The 16,414-nt window shown below is 43.0% G+C and overlaps 1 protein-coding gene and 1 pseudogene across 1 annotated transcript in view; both read left to right on the top strand.

Moving 5' to 3' along the window:
* The first annotated feature begins 1,465 nt into the window (after window positions 1-1,465).
* GLRA3 (glycine receptor alpha 3) overlaps window positions 1,466-16,414 on the top strand; it is a 113,393-nt gene continuing 98,444 nt past the window's right edge. Inside the window, exon 1 of the mRNA XM_066632331.1 lies at window positions 1,466-1,536. Within this exon, the coding sequence (XP_066488428.1) occupies window positions 1,466-1,536 (71 nt within the window). The remainder of the gene's footprint in view (window positions 1,537-16,414) is intronic.
* LOC136656544 (5S ribosomal RNA) lies at window positions 3,967-4,086 on the top strand (annotated as a pseudogene).

Genomic DNA, 16,414 nt, shown 5'->3' with positions numbered 1-16,414 from the left:
TTAAGTGACTGATTCAGATTCACTTCTCCAAAGCATTGCACGTTCTAGGAATGCAGAGGTGTAGCAACACCAGATCATTTATGTCCATTTTCCCATTTAACTGGTACACACACACACAGAAGAAAAATACATAGAAAACAATTCACATCCATTCCACTTGTTGTCTGTTAAGAAGCCTATTTATGCTACTTTGTCAGGAAAGATATATATCAATATAAGTTGTTCCACCACTTACGCACATACCACCCACACATGGAGCACACACACACCCCTGCCACAGTCTCAGACCATAGCAATATTCTGGCTAAAATTTTGGACCCACACAGCCACCATACTCTCCAGAAAACAGTTCCGTACACTCACCACGTTTTCTTCTGGGGTTTCCTCCTAGCCCCTCTGCTTACGCTCACACACATCACAGTTCCTCAACATAACCTTTCCAGTCATGACGAACAACTTGCCACAGGGGCAAGTGTCCTTCCATGCATCATGTATGTTGACAAACAGGATGGTGTCCTGAGCTTCCAGGAATAACAAAAAATAAATACTTCTTGAGGGGAGGGAGGGAGGGAGAAGCCTCAAGTCCTTTCACGCACCCTAACACTAGCTTTGTGTACAGGAGGAACTCAGCCCACCCACCTTCTCAAACCTCAATGGCCCCCTCTGGCCACAACTCTTTCCCAGGCAGCAATTCTCTGCACGCTTACTTGGGAGTAAGCCCTATTGAACGCAATGGGAGTAGGCATGCATAGGATTGTCGCCTAAACCGTCTTGGATCCATTCCTCTCTTCTCGTGGTGCTTCCCTCCATCTCTCTGGAAAAGGGGATACTTGGTGTGTGTGCCCGCCTCTGCTTAGTGGTGTGTGTACTTCAAGACAAGCCCAGTGCCCCTTTGCGTGCCTTCCTGCTGTTTGGCAAGGCAGCTCTGCCAATGCCTTCTGTCGGTCTGGGAGCTCCCCTGGCTGGCGGAGGGAAGTCCACCGCTTTGATTCCGTCTCCGCCCACCCTCCCCTCCCCTCCCCTCCCCTCCGTAGCCGTGACATTCCCAGTGTTCAGGAATGTGGCGAGCTGGAGTCTGGCCGGGGAAGGAAGGCAGGGAGATCAGGGCTCCCGCAAGGAGGTCTTCTTGGTGGCGGCGTTGTCCCTGCGTGGCTGTCTGGTCTTCCTCTCCGGGATTAGCCTCTCCCTTTAAATGCACAGCAGAAAAACTGGCGAGTTCTTTGCCACCCACAACCCCAAGATGCCCGGAGTGCCGGGAGCTGGTGAATAGGCGAGCCCGGGCAAAGCCTGCGCCCGTCCCTTGGATTTACAGGTGCTGCGCGCTGCTGGGGAGCTCTCCAGGGTGCTGAAACGCGGCCGCCTCTCCGCTCGCTCGCAAACCGAACTCTCAGCTCCCTCTGGATTCCCCATGACTTGGTCACGGACACGTTCGCTGCGCAGGAGGTGCTGAACGCCTCGCAAGATCATGGCCCGGATTAGGTACCTGCGCGCAGCTGTCTCGGGATTCTATCTGTGGGAGGCTGCGCTGCTGCTCAGGTGAGTCTCCGCTGCATCTTCCAATAGAGATGCCGAGTCTTGAGTTGTTTTGATGGCACAGCAGAGTCGACGGGACTCATGGAGACTGAGCAGTGCAAATGGAAACTGAGCAGTGTCTTCTTGGCCCCCATAGATGTCATCTAGCAAAATGAGATGGATGAGGATGTTGTGACAGTGTTGTGTAATAGACTCTAGGCACCACTTTTGCCCCCCCCCCCCATTTTTAATGTAGCTGGGTGTGCAATATTTATTTTATCCAGCTGGAGTTCTCTGTTTCCAGCTTAGCCTTCCTTTATGTTGGGAATTAGAGCCCATTCACATCTATGTCTACTCAGAAGTAGGTCCACTATAGTCAATGGGGCTTACTCCCAGGAGAGTGTGGATAGGATTGTAGCCTTAGAGCTCAATCCTATGCATGTCTACTCAGAAGTAAGTCCCATTAGAGTCAATGAGGCTTACTCCCAGGTAAGTGGGGATAGGATTGGGCTGTTAGTCCCCCCACTTAACAAATGGAAAATATATGCATTATTATACATTTATTCAGAGTGGAAATAACTTTGACTCTGTTGTTAGTCATTACTATATTATAGTCATTCCTATATTATTTATTATAATAAAGAGATGGTCAATTTATCTGTAAGTATCAATCCTGGTACCAATGTTTGCCAAGTCCCAAGACAAAACAAACTAAAGCAAAGAATTTTGTTTGTTATAAAATAAAATAAACCTACATGATGTGTATTTGGCTGATGGGTTCTTCCACCCTCTTCCTAAACTTCCAAACCCCATAAAAATATTTCACAGTAAAACTAAATTATTAGAGGCTTACTTTAAAAAAAAAATTCAGTTTTTCTGGTGACATATAAGACATACAGATTGGCTTTCTCTTTCATAAATCTTTCTTTTATCTAATCCTCCTTAGCTTAGCTCTTGTAATACAATAATGTGAAGTCTTGTTTTTGTTGTTTGTGTTTAATATTAGGACCGGCAGGCATATCTGAATTTCCCCTCGCTGTTCACAATTCAGATAAGCTAGGCTTTGAATTTAAACCAGTTTAGTGTAAAGTAGGACTACACTGGCTTAAATCAAAGAACATTATCTTTTTGTGGGACTGTTACTAACTAGTCCAATTCAAGCATTAAATCATAAACAGCCAGGGGAAGACTATAAGGAAAGGAGTATCCACTGAAAAACCAAAGCCATTAAAATTCATCTCCAACACTCATGTCTGGCTATTGCCAAGGATCAGCTTAACCAAGAAAACTGAAATACTTCTTTGTTCCTGGTATTCTGCTGTTCCTGTTTTGATTTGAAAAGACTGTTTGTATATCATGCATTATATACAAGTATGAGGCTCTGGAACGCTTATTGGCATATATTTATATTCTAATGAGAAAGATGTGAGAAGGAAACTAAAGGGTAAACTCTAGTCTGTCGAAATACACAAATATGCATTAGCTGTGGGTCAACAACATGGAAATAACACACTGAAATTAACAAGTATCACCTGAAGCTAGTACTTATTCATGTACATATTATAAACTAGCAATCTGTACTCTATTAATTTATAGAATATGCCACCAAGCCAATTGATTTTAAGTTGTGCCTCAAAATCCATGGAAAATGAGAATAGTTCTAGACTTAGAATACCAAAGTGAATGGCATGATGTAGATTTAGTGAACATTAGATAACACAAGTAGTATGGCACCTTTTCTTGTGCATGTGAAGAAGTCATGAATGAAAAAAGTAGCTGAACCTTCAATTCTAATTTTGATGAAAAATTACAATAATGAATTATTTAGATACAATTTATTTGAGGAATAGTTATACAAGATGCATTCATCCATCATCCATGTAACCATTACTGGAACAGCACTGGAAGCAACCACTACCCAATACACTCCAACTTCACATTAATTCAGTTGTTATTAGGAGAACCCCCTTCAGCTGAGTACATCCACGATACATGCAACTATCATACAGTATTCCATTTCTCTAGGCCAGAAAAGTGGGTCAGCTGTGGTTAAAACCCAGCAGACGGGAGCAGCTATGACAATACTGAGAATGATGGCGAGACTTTCAAAGGGGGGGAACACACAACTCTAGATTGTTATGGAGGAAAACACATGCAATATTCTGAAGAAGCATAAAACTAGTGGAAGGAATTAAAAGCACTGAGCCAAGTGACTTTTTTTATATCACATATTATTAGGGTTAACAATTAGCCTATTTTTACTAAAACAAAGGTGTGACTGTATTGATTACAATTGTTTGGAAACAGCGTCCAATGGAAAAAATGGGTAAAAATCATTTTTCCCCATTTTTCAGTGAAATTCCATATTTCAGTAAGCTGTGAAAGATACAGGCAATGGGCTTAACACTGGCCATCTACACCCAACAATACTAAATTTGTCTGTGTCCTACTATGGCTAGCAGCAACTGTTATCCTGCACATGCCCAATCTTGTCTGATCTTGGAAGCTAAGCAGGGTCAGGCCTGGTTAGTACTTGGATGGGAGACTTCCTGGGAATACCGGGTGCTGTAGGCTTATACCATAGTCTTTCGAGACTGAAGGTTGCCAACCAACTACTATGGCCCCATAATAAGTTCATGTAGAATTCATTCTATTGCTAAAGAACAGCAGAATAATATAATCAATTTTTGTGAAACTATATTTACTTCTGGGGGAAACATCTCAAATGGGCTGAAACATATGCAACCAATAATATATTTTCACTTAGAACAACTGTTATGAAAAGTTAATATTTCATTTTCCTCAGTGTCACAATGTTTCAGCTGCCTGTCCAACAGATATGACAATGTTCTCACAATATAGGGTGGAGAGGCAGTGATGGATAGAGAAGTGTTTGTGACAACTGAGAATGACCTCTGATTGAAGGGTCTGTACCTGAGTGACAGCAGAGGAATGAAATAAGAGACTGCATTGAGCAATCTTATGCGTGTTTACTCAGACACAAGTCCCATTCAATTCAATGGGGTTTACTCCCAAGTAAGTGTGTATAGGATTGCAGCCTCAAAGTGAGAAATAAGGAGGTATATAGAATATAAGTTTAACTACATTAACTATAGAATTGATTCTGACTTTGAAGCATTTGCGTTCTCATCCAGCCACTTTTACATCAGACGCTCTAGAGTATTTTTTAAATGGAAAATTCTCCAGGAGCAGAATTTTTCCTGCAGTAAACTGTAGTGAAGTACTTTTGTGAATACACTCAAATGTGGAAAGTAAGGGTGTTGTTTCCCAAGTAACATAAAACATTAGCAATATCCACATTGCTTCCATTGGCTCAAATAAATGATACCTAGGAAATGTTGTACAGTATCTCCTTGCAATATTATTAATTACAGCCCACAGCAACTATGCAGAGTACACAGAACAAAATAAAAGACACAAATGAGGCACATGATGGTATGGGGAAAGAAACCTGTACAGTTTTAAGACTATGAAATCCATGGTACAGTGAGACTCAGTGAAAGTGCCTGGATGAAAAATCTGGGGTGGGGTTACAAACATTGTACTCAAATTGAGTTAGGAAGCATGGCTTAGGGTTGGAGAAGTACCCAGTATCTAAAAGAGTAAATGGTCTTCTTATGAAAATCTGTTGCCCTGTGCTGATGAAAGTGTTTTCAGAACTTAATACCTCCTCAGATTTTTGCAGATTCCTAGTAAATACTCATCACATAAGGCTTATTCAAAACCAGTGGTTCCCAGTCACTGTGAGCCATGACTCCCTGAAGAGCTGTGAACACCAGTCTGGGAGCCATGGAATTCTTGTGGAAAAACCCCACCCCATACAATGTATAGGATTGTAGGCCTAATAGGGAGCCACAGCCAATGGCCCAGTAGATCAAGGGAGCCACCAGTTGAAAATGTGTGGGAGCCACATGAAAGTTGTGGAGAAAAATCTGCTCCTATCAACTTCTTCATATAGAACAGCGGCCTCCAAACAGGATACTGCTATGTCCTGAAAAAGCCCTCTCTGTCCCAGGTGGTGCTTACACTTCTGCTGTGGCACTGTGTTTCTTTCAAGCTGGTCTGGGCACAGGGATGCAGAATGGTAAGTGCTGCCCACAGGGGTGGGGGGAGGGCTTTTCCAATCCCCAGATCTGGCCTGTGGGCCAGGGTTTGAAGAGCCCTGATATAGAATAATGTTTGCATGGCTTGGGCTTTCTTTTTGTTTTTTGTTTTTCTCTCTAGTCGTCTTTAAAAAAGTTTTATTTCCTCGTTCCCTATCAGTATTTTCTTCTTTGTCTGGTTATAACCAGTGTGAGATTTAGGCTGCAGTCCTAACAACGCTGAGCACACTGGAAGTTACTTCCATGCATTTGATTGTGCTGCAAGCCCCGTTTGTTTACCGCTTGCAAGAATACTCAGCAATAAAAACATTAGCGTTGATAGAGGCATTTCATCATTAAATGACTGAATGAAGTAAATACAGGACATGAGAATTTGTACCCCTGGGACAATACCGTAAATTCAGCCAGATGTGATAATTGACCACAGACCATTCCTGCTTGGAAGGCAACTTCTTCAGCAACAACAGCAAAGCCTCAAAGAGAATACACTTGGCTCAATCCTACCCCCTGATGGCAAATAGTGTGCAGCAGCACCAGCTCTACTATATGCTATGACTGGGGCCCATGAATTAATGGAGAGTTAAGTAAAATAATTTTTCTGCTTACCTACTCTGCCGCAGCATGGTTTCCAATGGGTCTACTTGAATCTGCGTCAGCTCTTTGCCAGGAACAAGTCTGAGTGTATCCAAGGAGATATGATAAGGTCAGGCAAGGTGCATAGGTTATTAACAACACTATTGCCACCAATAACTGCCCGCAATAACTCCTCCTGCACACCTCATGGCATACCCAATCTCCTCCCCGATTCTCCCCCTCTCTGTGCTGATTTTCCATTTCCTTGCCCACAGCCCTACCTTCATGTCGAACTCACTTCCTCCCACAGTGGATGGGTGTTCCAGTGGCATGCCCAGGTAGCCACCAGCCTTTTGTACTGGTGGCCCCATTACGCACATTGTCATTGTAGCCACAGCCACCAATGGAGTGGGCCTTCCGCTGACTGAATGCTCATTCCACCAGCAGAAGGCACCCATAGGATTGCAATCCTATCCATGCTTACCTGGGAGTAAGCCCCACTGATGATAATGGGACTTATTTCTGAGTAGACATGCATAGGATTGGGGTGTAAGTTCTATACATATCAGTTTGGTTCCATAGGTCTGTAACTCAAGACATCTGACTGTTTACAGCCTGGTTCTATTGGTTGGCAACCTTCAGTCTCGAAAGACTATGGTATAAGCCTACAGCACCCAGTATTCCCAGCCGGTCTCCCATCCAAGTACTAACCAGGCCTGACCTTGCTTAGCTTCCAAGATCAGAGGAGATTGGGCATGTGCAGGGTAACAGTTGCTGTCTATTGTGTTTGCACAAAAGCATCAGTAATGCTTACGCTTTGGATGAAAACATGCAAAAATTGTGGTGGAAACAATCCTGCTTTCGCATCACGGCTGTGCCTTTGTTTTTGAAGTTTATGGTAGGCAAACCATGACTATCCTAATTCAGTGCTTCCTCTTCCCTGAAAAGCTTTTCTCACTATAGCTGCTGAGGACAAGTATAGAACAATGCACTTCCATCTGCCAACAATCTCAAGTATTATCACATTTCTATTCATTTTCTTCATGGTTCTTAAGATCTTGGTTAAGATGTCGACCTCTTTAAAAGCTCATATTTTATTATACTTATATTCCAAAAATGGCTCCTACAATACCCTTTTTCAAAGCAAAGTGTACTATAATTATTCTGCTTTTAGAACACAATCTTAATTTTATTAATGGTTTGGATTTTCTGCTTTCATACCCTGATCTATAGATAAGGGTAGCTTCAGGAGTGCACAAGAAGCTTGTTAGGACACTGCTACAGAGGCATACTATGTAAGGCATGTTTGTCTGCCCTACTATGCTGCCTGTCAGTTTTAATCCCATTAGAATATTTTACTGTGATATAACAGGCATGAGGGATTGTGTTGAACTAGATGACCAGGCAAGGCCTTTGGGATGGTGCATAGCTGTGTCACATGCCATGTATTGGTTTAGCTTACCATCTCCTCCCCGCTGCTTAAATGCACCTTGCATATGCTTCTGGCTGCTGTGTTTCTACAATATCTACAGGAATTTATGTTGCCTGCAGTAGTTGTGTTGTGATGGGGGAGAGAGAGAGAGAGAGAGAGAGAGAGGTCAGTTTGATCTGGCAATTGACCTTAAAACTGGCAACCTACAAAATAGGAATTAAACAGGCAGAACAACATGGGGACCAGCCACAGCCAATGGTAGAACTCATGCTTTACACAGAGAAGATTCTCTGTTCAAACTCTGTGTGAAACCCCAGAGAACCACTGCCAGTCAGTGTAACTGCACTGAACTAGTTGGATCAATAGTCTGTATAAGGCAACTTTCTACGAAACCATTGCAAAAGATGTTCTTTCAAAATAATCATTTCTAGATTATGCATCATTTAGAAACCTTGAAGATACAAAGCTGCTTTAACCTGGTGCATGCCATTGGTCCTCCTATTCCTGTACTGTCTGCTCTCCAAGATCTCAGGCAGAAGCATTTTCCAGTCCTGCTTCTGGGTCTCAAGAGTAGAACTGGAGACCTTCTGAATGCATAGCATGTGCTCCAACACTGAGCTATGAAGCCTCCTCTAGCCCTTTTGTATACATCATGCATGTTAAACTTCCATCTCCCATTTTAAACTCAGTCATTTGAGAAGCATACACAGCCCCCAAAGAACAGAGCAATTCTTTGAATGCATTTGCTGCTGCTGTTGTACGGAAGCCTTAATTTCTGACTTTGGAGTGGATTTGAGAACCTGGCACAGGCTTTTCCTGGAAAGCATATCACTGTCTTTCAGTGGAAGTGCCAAGAAAGACTATGGAAAGACTCCAACTGCTCCATAATCTCTGCATTCAAAAAACAACAGTCCAAGAGTAAAGGACCTCGAAGTGTGTCTTATATGAAAGAGCATTCTTAGAGGGTTGCCGTTCTTTTTACAGCATCCCAGTGAGGTTTTTGAAGCCACTTGCAGTGGTTCACTCCATATTCTTTTATGCAGACTCCAAATGAGTTTTTTTAGAAATGTCAGTAAAGTTCTCCCAGCAATGTTCATTTGGATATGAACTATGAGGGCTCAGCTTGAAAACAAATCTTCCAAAGGATGGATGAACATTCATTGTTCCCAAGACACGTTTCTGAGCTCAGAAAAGTCTGTCTCTTTCCCACTGACCCTCTAAATCCTCTATTTTCAACAAGTGTGCAATGGCACATAGGTGTTCCATGAAAGGTCTACAGTTGTGCCGCAGGAGTTTGCAGCATAGTAGTTGACAACTGCTGAAAATCTCTTCCAGGTTGTGCAGCTCTGTTTCTAGGGCAACTATTTATAACAGCGGTCTCCAAACTGGAGACTGCTGTGCAACAGGAAAGGTGTCCCTGGCGCGACAAGTGCTTACTCACTGGGAAGCCATCCTTCCCCGCTGATGATCTACCCCAAACTGAGCTCCAAAGCACCACACCTGCCCAGAAATCTGCGTGCAGTGGCTGCTGGGGTAACAGAATCCAGAAGTGGCAACCTGGAGCTCGGTTTGGGGAGGGGGATTGGCAGTGGGGAAGTACAGCACCGTTCATGCGAGGAAGGGAAAAGAAAGGGTGCCAGATTCAGCCCATGGGACAGGGTCTGGAGAGCCCTGGTGCATAATTATGAACTCCTTAGAGTTGACAGAGGGACAATTTCTTATTACAGATAGTTGCCCTAGAAATAGAGCTGTACAATCCAGAAGAGTCTTCCAGAAGCTGGAAGTGACATCCCAAGAGGCTAAGACCATAGAGTAGACCAGAGGTTCTCAAACTTTTAGGGAGCTTTACTCCCTCAGTAAGTTCCTACACAACCTCCTACACAACACACCTCCTACACAAAGCACCTCCTACACAACGCAAGTACTTTGTGCTTGATTTTAGCAAATGTTCCAAGCCTTGGGAAACACTGCACAGGGCTCCCTGCAGCCCTGCCTTCTTGAAGTAAGTGCAAAGCACCCCCCCTTGCCCCCCTTAGTGACGTGATCCTGGGGATCGTGTCGCTGCCTCCCTCCCCTTCCGCCACGCCTTAAAGGGACAGGGGAAGCATTACACAAACTGGTGGGTTGCGACCCACCAGTTTGAGAATCACTGGAGTAGACCATAGAGGTCAGTGTGGTATGAAAAGAAAAATGCTGGAAATTGCTGCTCTGAATGCACATTTAACTTAGCAGCAGTGATGGTGGTGACAATAAGCAATTGGGGGATTCCTTCCTTCCTTCCTCTCCTTCTTGCCGGGTTGCATGGCATGAGGAATCTTCTGTACTTTCCTCAGGCCTTCCTCAGTTCCTTCCATCAAATTGTTATAAACTGGTATACTGCTAGGACCTCAGTATATCTGGAAGGAGGGCACAGTGGTGGCTGGGAGTTGTAGCCTTTGCAAGTACCACTGAAATTATACGAATTCATTTCAAAATGCATTGCAAATGCAATGTGCTTTTGAAGGGGTTGCAGGGATTGAAGTGGAGGCTCGTATTTGCTTAGAAGATGAACCAACTCCTTCGTTTCCTGAGGAAGAAATTGGTTCATTACTGATTTAATATTAAGTGAGTGAAGATGAACCTGCTCACCTCTAGCAATTGTTGTCTTTTGAACGGAAACGTCGTTGAATGTACTGTATGTGTATTTAAGGAAGGAAGACAGCTTTTTAATGAAGTGGACAGGTGTGAATGCTTCTTTAACGCTTGTGTACAGGGTTACCAGATGTAATGTCTCTCCCTAACTTCATTTATGGACATGAGGATTTGGATAGAATGAGGAACAGAGGGCTTCCACCATATGCCATTTGCATCACAAGATCCATCCATGATTGAAAAACTGAGGAAAGGGAAACTGAGCTAAAGTGGATCCCCTTCGCATTCCAAACATCCTTCCTCAAGTGGTAGTGAATATTTTTTTTTTTCTATAAAGAACACTTAATAAAAGCAGTTGTAAGAGTCATTAGGAAACTTTGTGCACCTGCTCAGACTATTCCCTGAAGTCAGACATTAGGGGAGGGGGAGCAAGCTGGAAACAAAGCTGTCCAATTCACATGAAGTGCAGGCTGGGAAAGGCAGAACCATCTGTGAGAGCAAAATTGTGAGGTCTACACCATTCTGCATTCTCTCAAGAGAGCCAGTGCTGCAAAATGGGACCTCGGTCTAATGATCTCCACCAATACCGTGCCAAGCCACTACCTTAACATCTCTGTGTACGGACATTGCAAATCCATTTAGGTGAATGAGAAACAGAGCCTCCCTTTGCTATGGGGACATTGCAAAGTCAACCAGTATAAAAAAGGGACTGCATAAACTAGGACTATAGGAAATTGCCTTGTACAGAGTCATTGATCCATCTAACCAGTATTGTTGCAGTATTTTAGACAGGTATCTTTCTCTGCCCTATCTGGAAATACTAAGGATTGAACCTGGGGTCTTCTGCATGTAAATCAGGTGATCTGCAACGAATATCCCATTGAATTGAGATTGCAACAATTCAAACATTTGCAGCTGGGTTGCTGTAGTTGGGTTGCTGGTGAACTGCTCCCCTGAGCCACAGTCCAAGAAGACATCACAACAATCATAGGCACCAGAAATTAAAGATGTAGATTTACAGTCTAATCCTAACTTGCACTGGAACAGGCAGGCCGGCAGGCCTGTGCTGTATCCAGCACAAGTTTCAGGCAGCCAGAGGCTCAGCCAGGGGCAAGGGGAAACTCTTCCCCTTATTATGGGAAGAGCCTTCAATCGCGATGGGGCTACTCAGATCTGTGCCACCTCAGGAGGTGGCGCAAATTCAAGCAGCCTAGAAGTGTCCTGGGTCATCCAGGAACAGGGTTAGGATTGGGCATAACTGCCAGATCCTGGCCCCGCCTCCCTCTTCCCGCCCACCCGCACCAGGAACACCCGCTACCTGCCCTTCCTCTGAGCTTGGCTGATGCAAACTCCAAAGGGGAGGGGTCACTTGTACACCATAGTGAGGCACTCTGCAAAACTTAGTACGTTGCACCTCCCTAGCTATGCCATTGGGTTCTGCATGTCTTTATTGTAATTGATTTGTTTATTTCCTCTTTTATCTCTAATAAAATTAGGAAGGCAATAGTGCATTTTGTGTGAAACATGAAATGACCTTTGCATTTTCTCCTCTAGTAAGGTGTACTATTACATTTCTAAACTGTATTATAGATGAAGAGGCACAAAAACTATCCTCGCACTTGGCAAAAGTAGTTTATAGACAACAGCCAAATTAAAATTACAATTGGATTTCTATTTATATTTCTCACCTCATGCTGTGCTAAAGCCATTTGCCTATTCTCAGCTATTCCTAATATGCCTTCCGAGAACTGATATGAACAACAAAGGGAAGTGAGTCACTTTGAAGATAATTATTTGTACGAAGTAAGTCACTTAAAGTCCAACCCACGGACCAGTTAAGCAAGAGTATGTAGATTTGAGTCAGTATAAAATCCCTTTGATTTCAGCAGAACTGAAAGTACTTTAGATCCAACTGAGCTGTAAACAGGGTCAGAGGGGAAAAATTCATATTGTTATTCAGCCTTGTGCTGAGTTAAACCAGTGGTGCATCTTGCCCAGTAAACTGCCTACATGGATGGGCAGCAGCTCTGCAGGTTTTCAGGCAAGGTCTTTGTCATCAGGTGCTACCTGATTCTTTGGTTGCAGATGCCAGGGTTTGACCCTGGGACTGTCTGCATGCAAAACGTGTGCTCTGCCCTAACACTCTAGTCCACTGGTTCCCAACCCATGGTTCGGGGACCACAAGTGCTTCGCAAGACTCTGAGAAGTGGTCCACGAAGTCTCAGGAAAAAGAATGGTTTTCATTCTTCACTCACTGAGCAAGAAGCCCCCCATGGACCTCCAGAGAGGGCAGAGAACGGACTACCTGCAGCTGGCAGCAAAACACAAATCTTCTCTATAAATAATCACTAACAATCTTTTCTAATTACAAATCTTTTCAAATCCCTGAGCCCATGGTGTGAGTCAACCTGGAGCCCTTGAAGGGAGCTGTTCTCCTCTTGCCTCTGGAGGTTCTTCTGAAGCCTGCAGAGGCCATATACATTTGCGTGCAGGGATAGGCAGGCTGTATGTAGTCCACGACAACTCCAACTTTAGCCTCAGTGGTCCACAATCTCCTAATGGTTGGGAACAACTGCTCTAGTCCAGGGGTAATAAACCCGTTTCTTGGGCATATCATTCATGGCCCCTGTTGAGGGTCAGAACTGACATCATTTAGCAGGAAATGACCTGAAATAAGAAATAAGTACCTCATTAGCTGCAGATGACAGAGGAGAAAATATGCACATCTTGATCAGTCATAAAGTAACTACAAGTTAACAACTTGATAATGCCTCAGAGAAGGCAAATGCTACTCTGTGATGTCTGATGCAGCAACGTCCACTATTAGGGAAATATATTGGAAAGCACATACTATGTTGTACGTATCTTTCTATTGCATGTGTTCGAAGATGTTTCTTGAAGTTTTATCAATTGTCCCTTAATTGGACCATTGAAAGATGGTGTGGTTACAATATTTGTTCTTATTTCTTTTTCAAAAATTGTTTTTCTGTAAAGAAAACAACCGTAATCATGCTTCCTAGAGATAATGGGTTCCAAAATCTTGCAAGATCTCAGAACAGCATTGGAGACCTCCAAATCTTAGCCATGCAGATCTCTGCAGCTGCATCAGGAAGAGTTTTCACTGGTCAGATGAAGAGCTTCCGTGGGCCACATCTGGCTCACAGGTCTTATGTTTGACATCACTGCTGTAGTCAAGCCACAAGAATGCCCCCTCTCTGACACAAGTCTGATTTTCCTATGACAACTGAGTTACAAGTCAAGCTATGAATAAGAACTATTGTTGTGTGTATTCATTGCTTTAGTAGAAAATATTTATTGATAGATACTATAGATCAGTGTTTCTCAAACTGTGGGTCGGGACCCAGTAGGTGGGTCATGAGCCAATTTCAGGTGGGTCCCCATTTATTTCAATATTTTATTTTTAATATACTAGACTTGATGCTATCATGGTATGTGACTGCATTCGGGGAAATGTTACAGACCTGTACTTTTAGCAGGCTACTATGTATATTCTTTTAATAATGATAATATGGGACTTACTCCTGAGTAAATGACGGTAGGATTTTCGCCTAGGATTGTTAAAAATTTTCATGATGATGATGCTTGATGATGTCACTTCCAGTCATGCCATCACTTCCAGTGGGTCCTGACAGATTCTCATTCTAAAAAGTGGGTCCTGGTGCTAAATGTGTGAGAACCACTGCTATAGATATTTTCAGTTGCTCAAGTAGTACTCTCCATGATGGCACACAGAGGCAGCTCAACAACCTTCTCCCCTCCCCCTAAATTCATTTGTAGAATGCCCTTATAGCTGCACTGTGGAGGATCTTGTCCACATGAACAGGAACCCTGTCTGGGAACGAAATCCTTCCACTGAATGAACAATTTGAATGACTGTAAAGGGCTTATGTCTACAGACTGAACTACATGACTTTGGATTCTGCTATTGGCTGTATCCATCTGACTACTTTAATTATAAAATTCATACAGGGGTTACATGCTGTGCATGTTTGATAATTGTACGGTTGTCTCACAGTGCATATTATGAATAATTAAATGTCATTTTGAGAAGGAAAAAAAAAAAGAACCTTTACCCTGGCATATACACTTAAGCAAATTAGTATTTCTAAGCCCTCACAGATTAAGTGAAGCTAACTACTTTGCACGTAGCTGGGAAATATGTTCCTTGAGGCAAAAAAAAAAATTCAAAAATGTCAAGGTTAAAAAAAAGGCTCAAGACTAATTTAAATCCCTGGCTCACTGTTTCTAACCAGAAAGACTGTACAGAGGTTAGTCACAGTTGAATAAATAAATGTTCAAACTTATGCAGCGGTCCCTGGACCACAAAATTGTTGAGCATGTGGTGATCAACTATTTCAATAACATTAAGTGTCATCCTAAGATAGGGGCCTGCAACCTTTCTGGCAAAGAGGCTGGACATTTGGCAATGACATCATCATGTCTTTGCCAACTTCTGGGTTTTGGGGCTCCCAGAAGCAGCTGTGCAGAGCTTGTCTTGGGAGGCTTGCTTCCCAGGTCAAGCTCCATAAATTGCTGACCCCCATCCTAAGAGATCAACATGTTTTAAGCAACCTGAGGCTAGACCCAGACTTTGCCTGTTTTTCACCCAATGAACGGTTTGATGAACTTTTTGTACTGACCTCTAAAAAAGCCACACATCATTCAGACTATCCTGTGCGCACAACAGTGCAGGAAGGCCTAGATACCTGCACAGAACAAGGGCTACATGTAGGCACAATGCAGTTAAACATAAGTACTTTCATTAGAAGTTAAACATAAGTAAATCTCACTTATTCCAGTGCAAAAGATGCATGTATAATGTGTGAAAGATGCAGCATGAAACATACATTCACTTATCTTTCCCATTGAGATCCATGGAGTACAAAAACATCATCAATTCTGTCAGTGTGTCTATTGTATACATGGTTTATAAAGTGGTTTTTTTTTTCAAACTCTTTCATGATTTTTATCTCATAAAATTTAGCAGGATGTGTCATTTTAATTTTATAGGTGAGGAACTGGGGCTGAAATATGATGACTTATCAAGGACACCAAGGATAGCAAGATAAATGAGAGATGAACCTGTAACTCCTAGATCATTGTCCAGCATTGTTAGATGAACTACAAAGACCCTTGAATTGTGCAGGAGGAGGAAAAAACAACACAGTTTGGGCTGTATAGGGGAACACAAATAATAAATTGTGATGGGGAAGCAGCAAACTGCCTTTTTATTCCCCACAGTGCCACTGGAACAATTAATAATAATAATAATAATAATAATAATAATAATAATAATAATAATAATAATAATAATAATAATAATAACAACAACAACAACAACAACAACAACAACAACAACAACAACAACAACAACAACTTTATTTTTACCCCGCCTTTCTCCCCGAAGGGACTCAAGGCGGCTTACAACATATTAAAAACATAATTTAAAAACAAATAAAAACATATTAACACATCATAAAAAAACAGCAGTCAGAATAAAAACTAGGTAAAAAGAGCATAGAGCAGCAGCAAGTCATAAAAGAATCAGGCCTGTAAAAATATTAAAAGATGTTAAAAAGATGTTAAAAGGCCGAGAACTCAGAAGGCTTGTTTAAACAGAAGGGTCTTCAGGCCTCGCTGAAAGGTCTCAAGAGAGGGAGCCATTCTTAAGTCAAGGGGAAGGGAGTTCCATAGCGTTGGTGCCACTACTGAGAAGGCCCTATTTCTTGCAGCCGCCCCACGTACCTCCCTAGGCGGTGGCACTTGTAAAAAGGCCTTCTCTGATGACCTGAGAGGACGAGCCGGATTGTACGGGAGTAGGCGATCTCTAAGATATCCTGGTCCAGAGCAGTATAGGGCTTTAAAGGTCAATACCAACACCTTGAATTGGGCCCGGAAACGAATGGGCAGCCAATGCAGCCGCTGGAGAAGCGGACTGACAGAGTCGAACCGCCTACCTCCAGTAACCACACGGGCCACCGCATTCTGCACTAGTTGCAGTTTCCGAACCGTCTTCAAGAGCACGTTACAGTAATCTAATTTCGATGTCACCAAGGCATGGATCACTGTGGCCAGGTCTGCACGATCCAAGTACGGCCGCAGCTGGCGCACCAGCCGAAGC

Source organism: Tiliqua scincoides, chromosome 6 (genome assembly GCF_035046505.1).
Source record: "Tiliqua scincoides isolate rTilSci1 chromosome 6, rTilSci1.hap2, whole genome shotgun sequence".
NCBI classification, from domain to species: Eukaryota; Metazoa; Chordata; class Lepidosauria; order Squamata; family Scincidae; genus Tiliqua; species Tiliqua scincoides.
The sequence above is the reverse complement of the archived record's forward strand: the minus strand, read 5'-3'. Positions and strand labels throughout refer to the sequence as shown.